The 17,680-nt window shown below is 48.9% G+C and overlaps 3 protein-coding genes across 4 annotated transcripts in view; 1 reads left to right on the top strand and 2 right to left on the bottom strand.

Moving 5' to 3' along the window:
* The window catches only part of LOC101772320 (proteasome subunit alpha type-1), a 4,094-nt gene extending 3,516 nt beyond the window's left edge, over positions 1-578 (bottom strand). Inside the window, exon 1 of the mRNA XM_004951921.2 lies at positions 70-578. Coding sequence (XP_004951978.1) covers positions 70-420 — 351 coding nt within the window. The 5' untranslated portion in view covers positions 421-578. The remainder of the gene's footprint in view (positions 1-69) is intronic.
* Positions 579-1,674: 1,096 nt separating this feature from the next.
* LOC101772727 (phosphatidylinositol/phosphatidylcholine transfer protein SFH12) lies at positions 1,675-4,742 on the top strand. The gene is made up of 11 exons (XM_004951922.3): positions 1,675-2,265; positions 2,355-2,432; positions 2,558-2,659; positions 2,755-2,804; positions 2,919-3,012; positions 3,177-3,278; positions 3,366-3,476; positions 3,629-3,722; positions 3,815-4,221; positions 4,291-4,365; positions 4,487-4,742. Exons 1-11 carry the CDS (start codon positions 1,702-1,704, stop codon positions 4,505-4,507), a joined length of 1,698 nt encoding a protein of 565 aa, XP_004951979.2. The 5' UTR covers positions 1,675-1,701; the 3' UTR covers positions 4,508-4,742.
* Positions 4,743-5,061: 319 nt separating this feature from the next.
* LOC101773137 (phosphatidylinositol/phosphatidylcholine transfer protein SFH6) lies at positions 5,062-9,684 on the bottom strand. 2 transcript variants are annotated; one of them, XM_012842920.3, is made up of 15 exons: positions 9,483-9,684; positions 9,219-9,342; positions 7,959-8,256; positions 7,775-7,874; positions 7,399-7,665; positions 7,231-7,308; positions 7,038-7,139; positions 6,900-6,949; positions 6,709-6,808; positions 6,512-6,610; positions 6,283-6,399; positions 6,045-6,171; positions 5,560-5,954; positions 5,369-5,443; positions 5,062-5,278 (listed from the first exon to the last, which is right to left on the bottom strand). In XM_012842920.3, the coding sequence occupies exons 2-15, from the start codon at positions 9,250-9,252 to the stop codon at positions 5,249-5,251; spliced, it is 1,872 nt and encodes a 623-aa protein (XP_012698374.1). In that variant the 5' UTR covers positions 9,253-9,342; positions 9,483-9,684; the 3' UTR covers positions 5,062-5,248. The 2 variants fall into 2 exon arrangements, with proteins under 2 accessions (XP_012698374.1, XP_012698373.1); XM_012842919.3 differs by having other exon boundaries at positions 9,219-9,354.
* Positions 9,685-17,680: the final 7,996 nt, after the last annotated feature.

The following is a 17,680-nucleotide window of genomic DNA, read 5'->3' on the forward strand; positions in this document are numbered from 1 at the left end:
CTCTTTTTGAACAAACCCCTTCCGCAGCACGCATCTGAGGGGTCGAGATGCGCATCGAGACGAACGGACCTGCGCCTTGTCGGCGAGCCTGAGCGCGAGCCTGGAGACGGGGAGCGGCGCCTCGTAGACGAAGGAGTGGTTGATGCACTCGTTACGCAGGAACCGCGAGAGGACGCGGCCGTCGGCGGTGAGCCCCGCCAGCGCGACCCCGGCGTGCTCGGCGACGCGGAAGACCTTGCGCTGGTAGGAGGAGAGCTCGGAGGCGGGCTTGTTGGCGGCGGCGAGGACGGCGTGGGTGCGGGATCGGAGCCCCACGCAGGCGGAGCCCTGCTTGACGGCCTCCATGGCGTACTCCACCTGGAAGAGCCGCCCCTGGGGGCTCCATGTCGTCACGTCGGTGTCGTACTGGTTGCGGAACATCCTCGAATCTCCTTCTTCAACCTCCTCCTCCTCGATTCGAGGATCCCGGGTGCGCGCGAGAGCGTGCCTGCGTGTGGTAGGGTTTGGGGATCTCTTCGGGCTCGTGTGACGATTTTGATGGGGGCGGCGAGTGCGGCCTTCTTCTTCTCCAAGATGGGAGTGGGGGAAGAAAGGGGCGGGTCTAGTGGGGCCCGCATGGCAGTGGGAGAGGAGGGGAGGAAGATTGCGGCTGGAAGACGGGCTCCACATGGTCTGTTTTTTCCTTTTCCTGGGCCGTCAGAGCTGGAACTGGACTGGGCTTAATTATCTATGGGCCGTCAGAGCTGGAACTGAACACAATCTTTTGCCTTTTTGTATTTCGGGTAGAATTCAATCGCAGTTCATCGGAATTTTATATAATCTCTTGTATTTGTATTCGAGGACAAATACAATTCAAATTCATGTTTGTGGATAAATGTCGTAGATCGATGAAAAAATCGCTTGCAAAGTTATGAGATGATGTTGTTATACAGCAGCTGCAGCAGTATGTTACTGAACAGAATTGGAACAGCGCAGCTACCGTTTTGCCAGAAATAGTGGGGACGACGACGGGGAGCGAGAGACAGGCAGGCAGGCCCGCCATGCATGCGTGGACCGAGCAGCTTGCAATCACCACCTTTCTTCATCCTCCCTCCTCCCCCCGCCTTCTCTCCGCCCTCCGCAATCTCCCGAGGCCGCCGTCTCCGAGGTAAACAAACTTTTATCAAATCGCTCATGCATGCGCTGGGGTTGCAAGGGGTTCTTCCGTTCGATAATAACTTCTTGATCCTTCCATCATGTGCATACATGCATTATATTGTTTAGAATATTGATGATCAATCCGCTGTTCTTGGCCATTGGATTATGCAATTATTCAAGAAACTTCTCGCTTCGATTTCTTGCTTCGTCTCTCTGTAAAATGGATTCACAAACGCCAATTAAAACCGATCGATTGATCTGCTGAATGTTTTAATCTGGAGGTTCCCTATGTGAAAAAAAAAGAGAAAAATTTGTGGCACAATCTTGATCTCACCATTGATCATCAATTGCCCAGGCCGGTGCTAGCTGCAGGGGCGCTCGGCCCGTTCGTAGCAGCCGCCGCCGCTGCTGCCGCAGGACAACAACGCGCGAGGACACCCCCCACAGATCATATCCATGTCCTCCGCAGCCGTGACGCCCACGGTGGCCAGCAGCAGCGCTGCCGCGCCAGACGGCGGCGAGGGCGCGGCGGCGGCTCGCACGCCGTCGCTGCGGCACCGCGCGATGAGCGCGTCGTCGAAGCTCCTCCGGAGCTCGCTGAGCCGCAAGTCGATGGGGCGGCGGAGCAGCAAGGTGATGTCGGTGTCGATCGAGGACGTGCGCGACGCGGAGGACATGAAGCAGGTGGACGCGTTCCGGCAGACGCTGGTGCTGGAGGAGCTCCTCCCGGCTCGCCACGACGACTACCACATGATGCTCCGGTTCCTCCGCGCCCGCAAGTTCGACATCGACAAGTCGAAGCAGATGTGGTCGGACATGCTCCAGTGGCGCAAGGAGTTCGGCTCCGACACCATCATGGAGGACTTCGTGTTCGAGGAGATGGACCAGGTGCTGGAGCACTACCCGCAGGGGCACCACGGCGTCGACAAGGACGGACGGCCGGTGTACATGGAGAAGCTGGGTCAGATCGACACCACCAAGCTCCTGCAGGTCACCAGCATGGACCGGTACGTCCAGTACCACGTCAGGGAGTTCGAGCGCGCCTTCGCCGTCAAGTTCCCCGCGTGCTCCATCGCCGCCAAGAAGCACATCGACCAGAGCACCACCATCCTCGACGTCTCCGGCGTGGTCCGTCTCCGCCGCCGCCGCTGTCTGCTTCCTGTCCGTTTCATGGTGTCTGCCTCAGTTTTCATCACATGGCATGTGTGTGAGTGCAGGGGTACAAGAACTTCAACAAGGCTGCAAGGGACCTCATCGGCCGCCTCCAGAAGATCGATGGAGACAACTACCCTGAGGTAGGCGTAGGCATTGATACAATTACACACCTAGTGATCGCAAAGTTTGAAGCAATTGCATCATTTTGCTATTAGTAAGTTACTTCCTTGGTATAATTTGTCCGTAATTTCATTTCGGTGCGCAGACGCTGTGCCGGATGTTCATCATCAATGCTGGGCAAGGGTTCAGGCTCCTCTGGAACACCGTCAAGTCCTTCCTTGATCCTAAGACCACAGCCAAGATCCATGTAACTTATCACCTCTGCAAACACCTTGTTTCCGTTTGATCAGAGCTGCAATGCGACCACATGCGCTTACTTTTTGTGTCCCTGCTCTGAAACAGGTCCTCGGCAACAAGTATCAGAGCAAGCTGCTGGAAGTGATCGATGCCAGGTCAGCTGAACAGAGTCCCTCCCCAAATTTCTCCATATTTTCAAACCATTGCTTCTAGCAGTTTAGCATAATGATCACAATATGCTCACTGGTGCGCTTAATTCTTATGCACAGCGAATTGCCTGAGTTTCTCGGCGGCACTTGCAACTGCGAAGGCGGCTGCATGCGCTCTGACAAAGGGCCATGGAAGGACCCTGAAATCCTCAAGGTTCCGAGCTACTCTCTTTGATTAAGATACAGATTAAAGATCACTTGTCTTTGAATCATAGCATAATCATGATTCATGTACTGGGCAGTTCTGAAACTGCCTTAACAGAGCAGGAGTAGTCTGAACATTTCTTGTTCGTTATACTGCTGTCATTGGTTCTTCAGATGGTCCAGTGCGGCATGGGTCGATGTGGGATGAACAGCGCGGACCCTCGCGAGGCTGACGAGAAGCTGATCACCGAGGACGAGATAGTGTCCGTTCCCAAGGTGCCGTCGGTTTGTCATACGCAAGTTTATACTGCAGGTTCTGAACAATGCTTCAGGATTGCTCATCGGCACCGCTTCCATTTGCAGAAGCAAGAATCCATGCGCCGCGCATCCGCCGATTCCCCCAAGGTGTCGCGCGACAAGATTGAGCACCCGCAGATGTCCCCACTCCACGAGATGAAAACCGCGGAGAATCCGGTATCTCATTGTTCAGTTCACCTGCTGACATGCCCTTCTTCTGCAACTTAGAACACTAGCATTTGTGGGATTTTGCTACAGTGGTTAGCTTAACCGTCTTCCATTCCCCCAGTGTAAATGCGCACTGACGCTGGCTCTGGATTTGCCTGCAGGCTCCTTCCGGCAAGGAGGGTTTCGACCACAACCTCTTCCACGGCGTCGACTGGAGCGGCGAGGTCAGCGAGGAGAAGCTCCAGATCGCGCGAGGTCACCTCGCATCTTCCTTCTTCCACCCCCAAAGTTTTTTGCGAGGACATGGAGCTTATTACCGTGTGGGCGTGTGATTGGTGGCATGGCAGACATGTACGCGCAGCTGCCGGACGCGTACAAGCAGGGGGACCCGGGCGACCGGCAGGTTGTGTCGGGGTTCATGGCGCTGGTGATGGGGGTGGTGGCCATGTTCCGGGTGGGCAAGATCGCGCCGAAGCGGGCCATGGACGCGGCCATGGGCATCGCGACCATGGAGGCCATGGCCAAGAAGACGCGGCAGATGCAGCTGCAGCAGCAGCAGCTGGCCGGCCCGGACGCCGTCGTGGTGTCGGCGGCGCAGTACCAGGCGCTGGTCAAGCGGCTCGACGACCTGGAGGGGAAGGTGGCCGCGCTGGCGGCCAGGCCGCCCGAGATGCCGCCGGAGCAGGAGGAGATGCTCAAGGCCGCCGTCTCCCGCGTCGAGGCCCTCGAGACCGAGCTCGAGAACACCAAGAAGGTAACTGATCGAGACATGCATTGGTGTGGCTGAGCAGATTTGTGTAACAATGGCTGGTGGTGGCTGCAGCTTCTGGAGACGTCGGTTGGCCAGCAGGAGGAGGTCCTGGCTTACATCGAGAAGAAGAAGAAGAAGCGAGGAATGGTATGTGTGATCACTCTTACTGCTCGTCCAGTCTCAGTGCCTGTCATCTGCAGCAGCCTCAGCTGGCGTGTTCCTTCATGGTGTCCATATACTGATTTCATTAAAGTTTTGCCTCCAACAGCAGAACCCGTTCCGCTGGTGACGCGGAGCGAAGGAGCTGAGGATGATCCAGTGACCCTGGGAGAGTGGATCGCCGCGAGCAACTCCCGTGTCTCGTTGTGCTCGTGCCTGTGTGGCTTTGTTGCTTGTGTCTGTCTGCGTTCCCTCGTACTAATACGAAAGTAGAATGAAGATAACTACAGTGAAAAATATACAAAAGAAAAAGGAGTTGTCTCTGAATCCCAAAACTGTGCCGGCAGCGTACAAAAGAAATGCGTAAATCGTTGAGCATTCTCTCTTAAACTATCTGCCTCTAGCCCTCAACGATTAAGTTCTGCGGCGTATGGTCGGATCAATAATTCACCAAAAGGGATTCAACGAGATCGTATGAGTCAGATCAATCAATGGCATGGATAGCCAAGTCTTTGCTGCTGCTGGAAGATGTACGCGTACTCCATCAGCTAACCGTCCACCCACCCATATTATCAACGGCTAACCAACCAACCAACCAATTATTGCTGCAACGCAACAAATCAAATGCGAAACACAACTAATCTGTATGCACAAGTCTCAAGTGGAAGAGGAGACAACCATGAATTGAAAAAGGTAGAAGTCAAGATGGAAACAAAACTCCTTTTATTTCTGTCAGAATTTTCTCGATTTACAACGGAAGCCTGTTGATTCACATGTCAAGAAAACGCACCCACCGCCTGTTACATCTCCGATGCCATCTTTGGCATCTCATCTCGGAAGGCAGAAACCGCACAAAGGGTCTCTCCAGGTCCTAGTAGCAAAACATTGTTTTCTTCTTCCTCTGCAACATAGGAAAGCTAGGCATTAGAGGCTGATGAAGGTGCATGGCATAGCGGCCTAGGATCATAACATCACAAGATGATTTACAAACCTGAGCCTTGGCAACCTCCTTACTGTCGATGTAGGCAAGCAGCTCCTCTTGCCTGATAAGAGCCTCGTGCAAAGCCTACAGAAATTTTGCGAATACATATAATGAGTGATGGGTGAACTTTTGCATGATCTACCTAAAAGAGTCACAAGCAACATCATGTACAAACGTACAACTGTTCAGTTCGAAATTACCTTCTTTGTTACAATTAGTTCGGCTTCCAATGCATCCACACGGCGGACAGCAGCGTTAAGCAACTCTTCTTTTTCACAAGGCATTTCAGAAGGCTTCTCTTGAAGCATCTGAACCTTCTCTTCAAGTTCTCCCAGCCTTTGCAAGACTGCGGCAAATAGGTCGGCTTCAGCAAACCCAGGAGTTGGAGAAGGAGGTCGGAACTCCTCTTTCGTGGAGTCTGGATACAGTGTAGAGTAGCTTTCTTCTGACTCGGTTTTATATGGCAATCTCTTTGTAGCAAGATCTTTGACTGATCGAACCAACATTACAATAGCCATAAGACAAGCCATAAGAGTCGCTACGATCTTATCCAAAGAGCTGTCAGATGGCCTGGTTGCCGTTTTCAGAGAAGAGTCTGCATCAAATGATAAAATGCAAATGTCAGGTACAAGCAAAAAAACAGGGAAATCTTTTACATGAACAGACAATATTAACAGGAACAAACCTTTGGGTGGTAAAGGCGTCTTTCGAGGTTGCTCTCTCTTCCATGTGGCATCCACAGCCTTGTCAACAACAGGCACATCATATTCAGGGAGACGAGTAGAAAAGCTAGTAGCCCTGACCACTTTGACCTGAAGAGAGAAAGGCAACTTTAATTCCACTAGGATACTGGGTTTTAGGCTGCAGCTCTATGCACCAGAATCTACTAATACAATTGCAGACAATATAGATCAAATGCTAACCTCCTCACGAACTGGGGTCAACTTAGGATGTGATATGTAACTTCTGAGAGCTTTGGGGGAGGTAACATCATCAGCTTCTGAGCCAGACTCGGCAGTTGATGTGTCGCTCCCTCGCGTCTGCCATTCCACATTAAAGCAAATATTAATTCTAATGAAGCAGCGAAGTACCGAATTTCTGGTACAGATGACATTGGAAATGCAAGCAATGGAGATTGATTCTGGGACATACATTGTGGTGCTTGGGCTTGGCATAAGAAATAAATTTTTCCTCGCCATTGGAAATAGTCACAATTTGTCGAGCACACTGGACCTCACCACTTTGGACTAGCTGGTATCAGTACATAGGGTAAAAAAAAATGACCATGTTAGAAAGTTGTTAGCAAAGAACTGACTGGAGGATCAATAACAGGCTTAAACAATACATGCCTTCAGTATGTTTGGGTCCTTCCATGGTCCTTTTTCACCCTTAAGGCAGCCTCCGTATTCAGGACATGTACAAGTGCCCCCAAGAAATTCCGGCAATTCACTGAGCAATTTTTACAAATTGAAAATAATGATTACATGCAAGCAATTAAGAAAGCAAGTTCCCTGAAAGGAGTCCATTGAACCCCACTTACCTAGCGTCAATTATTTCAAGCAGTTTAGGTTGGTATTTGTTTCCAAGAACCTTAAGAAACATAAGAATATGTTAGAAATTACACAACATTATCAAGAAAAAAAATAGTTCTGTAGTCTGTGCTTCAGTGGAAACTCACGTGTATCTTGGCGGTAGTTTTGGGATCTAGGAAGCTCTTCACAGTGCTCCATAGCAGCCGAAAGCCAGGACCAGCATTGACGATAAACATTTGATATAGAGTCTGGAGAATGGAAGATGCAACAGATTAACCCTATAGATTCCAAGAAAGAAAAATGAGCAACAAAGAGTGCAGAAGGAATTGAAGCTCATACCTCTGGGTAGTTATCATTGTCAATTTTCTGCAGCCGCTGAATTAATTCTCGTGCAGTTTTGCTGAAATTTTTCAACCCCTAGAAAGCATAGGTGACAAATTAGCTCTCATAAACCATCAAGTTGCAGAAAGAGAGGCATCATGGAAGACTAAATCTTCAGTGACATACCACACCCTGAACATCCAGAATTGTTGTGCTGGAATCAATGTGCCTTTTTGCAGCAAGAGAGCAAGCTGGGAATTTGATCGAGAAGCTCCTCTCAAACTCTTTCACGTGGTATTTTACATATCGATCCATCGTTGTGACATTCATAAGCTTGCTTGGGTCAACCTTACCAAGCCTTTCGATATAAACTGGCCTTCCCTCTTTGTCAACTCCATGATAACCATGAGGGTAATATTGCAAAACAGCGTCCAACTCACTGTACTCAAAATCCTATGAAACAAGTATAATTCCAGGTTATTGTTTTGAAGACAAAGTCATACAAATGTTATATGGACAAACAAAATTAAAACTGTTTTATGCTTGTGCTCAGTCAACTTACATCAACAATTGTATCAGTGCCATACTCCTTCCGCCACTGAAGCATATCTGTCCACATTTGCTTTGCTTTTTCGATATCCATTTTCCTTGCTTTCAGAAATCTATACAAACCAGATTTAGTTATGTTGGAGCTGTGGACTTGTGCTACGGGAAAAAAGGGACACATCATAATCTATAGGATATACCTTAGCATCATATGATAGTCATCATGCCTTGCAGGCAACAGCTCATCCAAAAGTAGCGCCTGCCTAAATGCCTCAACAGCTCGCAGCTCCTCTAGATCACGCACATCTTCAATAGACACAGAGAGAACCCGACTGCCACTCTTCCTCCTGTTCTTCTTTAAGGAATGCCTAATCTTTGTTGATGCATCTATTGCTTTCTTCTTCAAAGAGCCCATTCTGGTCTTCTTTTCATCTTCGGAGATTTCAAAGTCCGACTTATGGTCTCTACGTTCATCATGACTTGAGCACCCTTCAAAACCTGAAACATTGCAATGATAACTAAATGAGCTGCTGCTGGTGAAACTGAATTGCAAAATTCACATTATTTTGCTGGAAAGTCCTCCCAAGTCAACTCATCCGAGATTACAGCACTAAGTTACTTCAACAGGAAAAAAAATGCAGCTCAAGGCACCAAAACATAACTTCCGGTTCACCTAAAGATCATCATGCTAGCAGGAGCAGTGACAGGCCATGACAATTTGCTGACAAAGTAATTTTTGGAAACAGTTTTATACGCAACAATGATCCAGCTAAGGTTCCAAACAAGGTGATTCTGTGTTTACAACCTCAATGTTAACAGAAAAATTCAGACCTGCCAAACTTTTTTTTATAAATTTTATGGAAGTTTCAGCAGCAATCGTATTCGTGCGTTGAAATTTGAGGCGTTCAATTTTGCACTGGTTTAGAGCCTGCCGACATTGAACAGGTCAAGACAACAAAGTGCTGTCTCATGTGAAAATCGGTTTGAGACCTCTGGTTGATTACTTGCCTAGGGTCTAGGGACAAATCTCGAACAGACAAACCCCGGAAGTTTATTCCCAAATCAGATTTAGCCTAGCCGCTCCTTCGTAGGAAGCTTCGCACCCATCCAGGCAATAGAACCTCCCAATAGACCGAAACACGCAGTATTGAACAAGTCAAACCGCACAAATCTCGCCGGTTGCTGAACCACCAGACATTCCGATGGCCAGACAAACGCGCCGCGTGAAAGCCGCAGAAAAGGACCAGCACAAACCCAGCGAGCTCGCCGACGCCTCAAAACAGCTAACCGGATTGAGAAAACAATCGAGGGGTAAAACCGTATGAACGCCGCAGACTACGCTAGCCCTACGCGGGCGACCGAATCCTAACCCCACCAGCTAACCCGCCGCGAATCCCGGAGAGAAATCGAGGGGGCGGGGGTAGAAGGGCGAGCCGGCAGGGGAGAAATCTCGAACTCACATGGCCGCGCGAGGCGATCGAGGTGGCCCGACATGGGCGGCGGCGGGCACCGGATCCTCCTCCTCTCCTCCGGGGCTCCGTCTAGGATCCTCCTCCTCCTCCTTCCCCCCGCCGCTTCCGAAGCCTGAAACGGAACCTGCATTCCCGTCAGAAACCCTAGAACACCCCCCTTCCGAAAACAATCCAAACGAAGCAAGGGGGGAACCAAGCGGATGCCGCGGCTTCCGCCGGAGATCCCTCCGCCCGCGCTTAGTGCGTACGTACCTCGGGCGCGTCGGCGGGCGCCGGCGACGCGGGGGCGGGGAGGGCCGCGTGGGAATCCGAGGCGAGGGGAATTTTTTGGGGAGTGGCGTCGCGGAGGGGAGGTGGGGGATGGATTGGACGGGACGGGACGGGACGGAGCGGAGGAGGGAGGACGAGTGGGTGGTAAGTGGGGAGTAACTTTAAAGTAAGGGGAGGAGGGAGCTGGTGGTGGGCGAAGAAGAAAAAGGAGGAAGGTGGGGGACGAGGTGGGGAAGTGTCCTCCGGAAATTCGGTGAGGGCTATCTTTATTGCTTCCGGTTCGTTTACGTTTCAGCCCCTGGGGTTCGGCGGAATTAGAGTTCCTTTTCGGCGGCTGACGCCTGCCGAACAGGATCCCGGATTAGGACGGAAGGTCTTAACAAATCTACAAGTTTGATCGCTGGCTGACTTAGATTTTATGCAAATTTGAAACGTTCTAGAAAATTTACTAATGATATTTGTGCATAATGATATCTGCGTAGTTTTTTTATGAATGACTACGAGCGTCCTGCGAGGTTACAACGCATTGCTTTTTTAGCCAGGGCGAGGATGGTTAATTTTTTCTTCAAGGACCGACAAAGATTAATGCTATGTTCATGCTCTAGCGTGATACATGAGGAACAAATTCATCGTTCTTTTTTTTGGCAAGTGCAAGTAGCAGCGCATAAAGTGAAGCTAAGAAATGGCGGTGTGTGATTCTCGAAGAAAATCACGGGGGAGTGTAAAAGAGGAGACCGGCATTTGGAAATTCGGCAACGAAATGATGCTTCCTGCTAAATGCCCAGACAATTCTAGTCTAGCAATTGCTTTTAAAAATATGCTATATGCCATCGAGCTCTGTCCCCTCAACAGTAATCGCGTAAGGAGGTGCCTGACGGTGCGCATGGAGAACGGATTTGCAAGATTCAAAGTTGGGGGAATGACGGTGCAAAGGGGCATTCTTTTGGAACCAGAGAAGAAATAAAAAGCAAGGCACGCTTGGTGTGCGAAAAAAGAAGACATTGCCATTGTGCATGCACGCGCTAGCCTTTTGTTTTTCTTTTAGCAAGGATGCCATGGCGTGCCCCGCGCCACCTGCTTTTGCTTGGCTCGAACACACGCACCGGCAGTTCCTTGGAATGGCAAAAGGGGTGGGATATGCTGATATGCATCGGAAAAATGAGATATCTCTGTCCATCGTCGAGATTATAGGAGTGCATCGCAAAAAAATCTGCCGTGTTCCTCGTGACAGGGTGGATTGATTTCTTCATCGTATCTGCTGATCCCCCCCGACTCTGCCCGGATGCACGCCCGGAGCGTGAAGCGTGAGCCACAGCAACACGAATGGCCTTGAAGCCGTCCGTGGACGTACGGTGATGTTAGGACAACATGCACACGTACAGGACGTCTCCTGCCAAATCGCACATTCCTCAGGGGTCTACGAGTAAAACAGCACCAAGCGTAGCATCCCCACCGTAGTTACTATTCTCGTCCCCCTTTTTTTAAAAAAAAAGATCTCCAGGTTTGACCCGGTGCGGGTGGGGCCCACCGATACGGCCGTTGCACGTGGCGTGCCCGGGGGAAGCGGGGAGCCCCGGGGCTCCACCGGCAGCCGGCTTCTAGACGTTGTGGCAGCGATGGCGGCTTTGCGTCTAGACCCCTGGCAGCGCGCGTAAACGCAGCGCAGGCCACAGGGACCCCCCCCGTGCCCGTGCCATGATGGCGGGCATCATGCGCGTCGTCGGCGCGGCGGGAAGGCCTGCGTAGCGGCAGGCAGGTCCGCAGCAGGCAGCAGCAACGCCCTACGCTACGCTAGTCTACAGGTCTACTCGTACGCTGCCCGCCCGCCGCTGCAGCGGTCGGCACGCGAGCCACCATGCCATTCTGTCGGGGGCAGAGGCGCCGCGCCTCCACCCGGGCCGCCTGCTCGGACGGCGCGCTCCAGGGTCAATGCCACGCGGGCCCGGGTCGCGCGGAGGCCCGCGTGGCAGTGTTGAGCAGGGGAGAGAGTAGGCGAGTACCGAGCCTGTCGCACTGTACGCGGCCGTTACACACACAGGTGGAAGCGACGGAAACGGCCGCCGGGCCCAGAGCGCAGCTGGCCGAGGCGACGCGAGCCTGGGATTCTCTGCGCCGGCCCGGCCCGGGGGGTCGCGTCCCGAGGCCTCCTGGCACGGGCAGCGGGCACGGGCAGCGAGCAGAGGCCTTGCTAGCAGTGGGTCCGGTCCGGCGGGCGGCGCATGTGAGTAGCCTGAACCCCCGCGTGCATGGATGAATGGCCTCGGTCGAGGGAGGGGGACAAACCAGACGGGGAGGGGCCGCGGCGCCTTCGGATTCCTGAGCCGGGCCGGTGCAGACGACGTGCAGTGCGTCACGAGGCGATTTCAATTCCTTCTGGCGCTGCAGCTTGGGCGCAGGGACGACCGGACGAGCACTGTAGCAGCGGGGGGTTGGCCAGGTGGGTGCGTCCGTGCTCCCGTTCCGCGGTCACTGTTACGGCAAGAGGAAATCGGACCAATGGGGTGTTTGATACCCTGCTAAACTTTACCACCTGTCACATTAAATGTTTAGATACTAATTAGAAGTATTAAATATAGTCTAATTACAAAACTAATTGCATAGATGGAGTCTAATTCGTGAGATGAATCTATTAAGCCTAATTAGTCCATAATTTGACAATGTGGTGCCATAGTAACCATTCGCTAATGATGACTTAATTAGTCTTAATAGATTCGTCTCGCGAATTAGACTCCATCTATGTAATTATTTTTGTAATTAGCTCATGTTTAGTTCTCCTAATTAGTATCCGAACATCCGATGCCCCTGCTAAAGTTTAACACCTCGTATCCAAACATCCCCTTAACCAAAGCTGTGGTGGCCAGTGGTTAGCCGTAGGGACGGATTCGGATCGAATACACATGGAATCAAATTCGGATAGCACTATTTACCATGTTTTAATTCGAATTTGAATTCGAATATGAATCATATTGGATACGAATATAAATGAATAGTTTGAATCTGGATTCGCATTCAGATACTTACTTGACTTGGAAGTTGAAACATAGCGTCGTATCGAGTATCAATTTGTTTTATCGATGGTTTCATAGTAGATAAAAAAAATCATGCTACAAGTAGGAGTAAATTATGAGGATAGCACGCAATAGATAGCTTATTGAAAGTAATATATTTATTAATAAACATTTCAATAATTAAATATATATCAAATGAATATCATTTAAATAAATAATTCCATAAGTATATAAATTATTTAATAAAAAAATAAGTACAATAATACATATAAATATAATTTATTCATGAAATAAAATAGGATAATGTATTTAAAATTAATATGATTAGCCACATTAAAATTAATTAAACATTATCATTATTCACTATATATCACTAGTAATATTAGACTAACATAATTAGTCATTTGTCAAATAGATAACCTTTTAATACTTGAAATGGTGTACACAATTACTTTATTAGTAACATTAAAGTTAACATCATTTATCATTAGTAATTAGTCATAGAAATAAGTTTTAGATGATTTCATGGGGTACTTTACTCTTCACGGATACGGATAGTATCGGATATTTCACATTTTTGTCGAATACGAATCTTTAATCCGATAGAGAAAAATATTAAAATCGAATTCGGATATATCCATTTGACATTCATATTAAAATCGAATACGGATATCCATATCAACGTTTTAGACGGATACGAATACGGATAATTCGGATTTTTAGACAGATCCATCCCTACTTAGCCGTGCCCTACCCACGTGCCACGTCAAAATCGCTTTCCCAGGTCAGGTGTCACAGAGACAGCATCAGCTGCTCCGGAGATGTAGGGGAGGCAGGCAGCGGAAACAACTCATTGACTGTTCCGACTTTTATTTTACGTCCTCCTCTCTCTTTTTTGTTTCTTGACCATTGCACGCAGAGAAAAATATTCACGTTCACGTCAGAGAAACGGCGGCGTCAACAAGGGAACACGCTGAAGCGTTCTGCTCCAGTTGTCGGGTCAATACGGTAGCAATACTGGTGTAGTACTAGAAACACAGGTGCCGTTGAGCTGGCCAGCCCAGGATTTTTTTTTAAAAAAAACTGTAGATTCGGCTGAGATTGCCAGGCTTATATTAATTAATAGAGGAAAGAACGATAAGGTCTAAGCCGAAGTAAAAGGAAAAAAAAAAGTATAGCTGAAGCTGTGCAAAGAGAAAAATTCACGAGAAGCGATTACTCCGTTTGGAAGATAGAGCCCAGATGCCTTGCTCTCGTCAAGATCCAGCATCGCGCTTCCTCCTTGATTTTGCCGAGTAGTTGGTCCAGACTTTTGAACTTGCGTTGGAAAACTCTAACGTTGCATTCCTTCCAAATTTCCCAGGGCACGAGGATCATCAGAGATTGTTATGCCAATTGTCACTATAAGTTGCTATAAGTTTAATTGGAAGGAAACTAACCAATTGTTGATGCCAAATTAAAAAAGCAGATACACAATCTGTACTACAAAACTAACAGACATCATTGTCGTCACACTGCTTGTTATGGAGATACAGGCCTCGTACGTGAGGTAAGCATGAAAAATTGAAAATCGTGTGCGTAGATTATTTGCTTCACACTGCTAGATACAAAGATGAGCTTTTGTTATTTGTTTCACACTGCTAGATACAATGATGAGCTTGTTATAATCTGTTACCTGGTGCTATATATATTTGAGTCTCCTCCTTCAACTTTGATGACGTACAGTGGAGGATGAATCCGGCAAAACTGGAGACCTTTCCAAGGCCTGTAGGCAGCGACGGATGAGCCACTACTCCAGCTGCAGAGAGCTCGCTGCCGAGAAAGAGCGTTACCGCTGCAGCTGCTGTCTGAGGCGAACATAGAGCAGCTTCTTGCTCCAGCTCCTGTCCACCGGACCGGGACCCCTCGCTGCTGCAGCCCGCGGCCGAGGCTTCGCTGCCATCTATTCGCCAGTCAAGTGCGGTGATGTCTGGGTACTAGTTGTTAAACTTTAGCAATGTTATATTGGTGGATGTTGGTATGCTAATTAGGAGGATTAAATATGAGCTAATTATAAAACTAATTGTAGAACCCTGTGCTAATTCGCGATATGAATCTATTAAGCCTAATTAATCCATCATTAGCAAATGGTTACTGTAGCACCACATTATCAAATCATTGACTAATTAGGTTTAATAGATTCGTCTCGCGAATTAGACTCCATCTGTGTAATTAGTTTTATAATTAATTTATATTTAATACTTCTAATTAGCATCCAAACATCTAATGTGATATGTGCTAAACTTTAGCAAGTGGAGCGGGTGGGGAGCGTGGCAGAGCTTTGAGGCAAGATTCGGTCTACAGAGATGTGTACGCCAGCAGGTTTTAGGAGCCTGGGTAATCTAATTAGCTTAGCACTATACTCACTTGGTGCTAATGGACACAAACCTAGAGGAGCCCGGGCAGAGGCCCAGGGTGGCCGGGCCCTGGGTCCGCCACTGTGTGTACGTGCCGTGGTGGCGTATGCGTAAGGGAGTGAGCACCTTGGAAGTCAATCGCGCCGACTCTTCCAAACTCCGGTCCTGACTTGAGTACTCGTGCCTCCAGTCTCGTCGACGGTTTCCTCCGTCTCTGACGAACGAACGAACGAACGAACTAGCTATGGCCAGCACACACCGCTTGACCGCCGGTTCCTAACTATAACTAACTAATTGTCCCGGGTCACGTACTCACATGACTTGCTGTGTACAGGGCAGCTTCGTCATCATGGAGCCACTTGGATGCTGTCTTCTTCTTGGTCAAACATTTCGTGCAGTTACTCTGCCCTAGGTATTATTTTTTTTTTTAAAAAAAACTGTGCCCTAGCTACCTAGCAGCTTGCCAAACAATTTAATTTAGAGGGATGCAATGCTTACTAGAAGGATATTCTAGTAGTGTGTATATTGAGCGGTTAAATAAAGACATTATTAGGTGTTTTTTTGAATTTTTTTTTTACATTAGGCGGGCCATGGCCACCCTAGCTTGGCCGTGAAGAAACTCTGACCCTGCTCTAGCTCTCACCTCTCACCGTGTTAGCTAAACCCCCTGTGCTAATTGCCAGGCCTCTCGTACGTGAGGTAAGCATGAAAAATTGAAAATCGTATGCGCAGATTATTTGTCTTGAGATGGAACTCGGTGATGCCCTGAACTAGTAAGCTTGCTGTGGTTTATAAATGCATTTAGACGAAACATATAGTCAAAGCAAGCTGCACGTTGGTGACCATGCATGCCATTGTAGAAAATGTCCAGGGGGACTCGGACTGGGCTCTGCGCCATGCATTACTATTTTTTTTCCTTACACGCTTGGTGTGCGTCGAGTTTGATTTAGAACAATGATGATTTCAAACGTCATCGGGGTTCTAGGGATTTTATGATTTCTCCCTTTGTTGCGACTATTACACATCGCAGAATGCGCAAGATGAACGTAGACATAATTTTCTCTCTCTATATATATATATTAAAAAACTAAAACGATCTACACATTTTGGAACGGAAGGAGTATAATATAAGTACACGATCCGGTAGCTAGCTCAATTAGACAGCGCTATCATCTCCCTGATGATCTCCAAAGAAAATGCCTTGCCAGTGGAAAAAAGTTTAGTTTAGCTAGCCAGCTAGCCTATCAACATCAGGCCGCGGCGTGCATGCAGCTGCTTTCATTTCACGCTCTCGCAGCTCCGGGCCGGCCGCCGGGCTAGCTGGGGCGGGGCGTACGACGTCTCGCCGACTCGCCGCGTCCCTGGCTCCCAGCTGGCCGGACCGGATCGCCCGACCCTGCCATTTGTCGTGCATGATGCATCCACATCCATCCGTCCTAATCACCGAATGGATGGTTCTCTCCTGATCAAGCGACGCCGCAGCAGCTTAATTGACGCGATCCATCCACGGATCCAGCTGCTGCTGCTGCTGCTGCTGATGGGGATGGAGTGTTTTGTTTTGCGTGTTCGTTCGTTCGTTCACACGGTCGTCGTCCATTTGGTGGTAGCAACAAACATGCGTGCCAATGATTAGTAGATAGGTGGTTGGAGCGTAGCTGGTGGTAGGATTAGTGAGCCTAACGTTTTGTACTTGGAGAAGACATTGAACGAGTGCATCAAACAAAGGGCATGTCCATCGCATTGCTAGCTGCCCACGAAGCTTCTTCAGTGCCTTACTTCTCGATCGCGCACATAGCTTGGCTTTACTTCCTCTGATGGTATTACTATACGGAGGTTTCACTGAATGTGTTGAACGTGCATGCAGATGCGGGAGAGAGTATAGTAGTTGTTTCGCGAACCTTTCTTTTTTGTGCGTTTTACAACTGTTCCATGCAGAGAAGGTTCAGTCGACACCAACTTGAAGAAACAAAATTTCAGGAAAAAGGAAACTTGAACAACAGACAGAAGGGAGGGCATCTTCTTCTTCTTTCCGAAAAAGGAAAAGGAAAGTGGAAAGCCCGTTGGGCCAAATCATTCGCGACCCAACTAACTTTAGGCCCAACCCAGCACTTCCCCTCCATCAAAAGATGACAGTGTGGAGCGTTGCGGTGACCCAACCCAACCCGGCCGACAGAGAGACTCTGAAAAAAGTCAATATACCTGTCCGCCCGTACCAGAGTGCGGATCCAAGAACTCAAGCCAGTGGGGGCTCATCTTACCCTTTTTTTTCCTTCCTCCTTTTCTCTCTAATTCTTCCTCCTTTTCTTGTTTCTCCTCCTCATTCACGGCTAGATTTTTCATGCTCGTGTGAACAGCTAGCCCGTATAGGTATAAAAGATCCTCCATCGACCAGACCTGAAAGTATGTTTTGTTCGGGTGAAGAGAAAAGGAGTTGCTTGTAGGCCATTGCAATTTGTGAAGGAGAGAAAAGAAGTCGCTTGCCGGCCACCGCAAGGAGAGAAAAAAGGAGTTACTTGCTCGTATCTTATGAGAGGAGTGCCGTTGATAATAGAGTTACGTAGAGGAAAGGAGTTGCTTTTTGGCAGCAATCGCGAAGGAATGGAAGGAAGTTGCTTCGTAAAAGAAAGAAAATGAATTGAGTCATCAGGAGTTACTTGCTGGTATCTTATGAGAGGAGTGTCATCGACGATAGAGTTACGGAGAGAAAAGAAGTTGCTTGCCGGCTATGGTGAAGGAACGGAAGGGAGTTGCTTGCCGGCCATCGTAAAAGGAAAGA

Source organism: Setaria italica, chromosome I, assembly GCF_000263155.2.
Source record: "Setaria italica strain Yugu1 chromosome I, Setaria_italica_v2.0, whole genome shotgun sequence".
NCBI lineage: Eukaryota > Viridiplantae > Streptophyta > Magnoliopsida > Poales > Poaceae > Setaria > Setaria italica.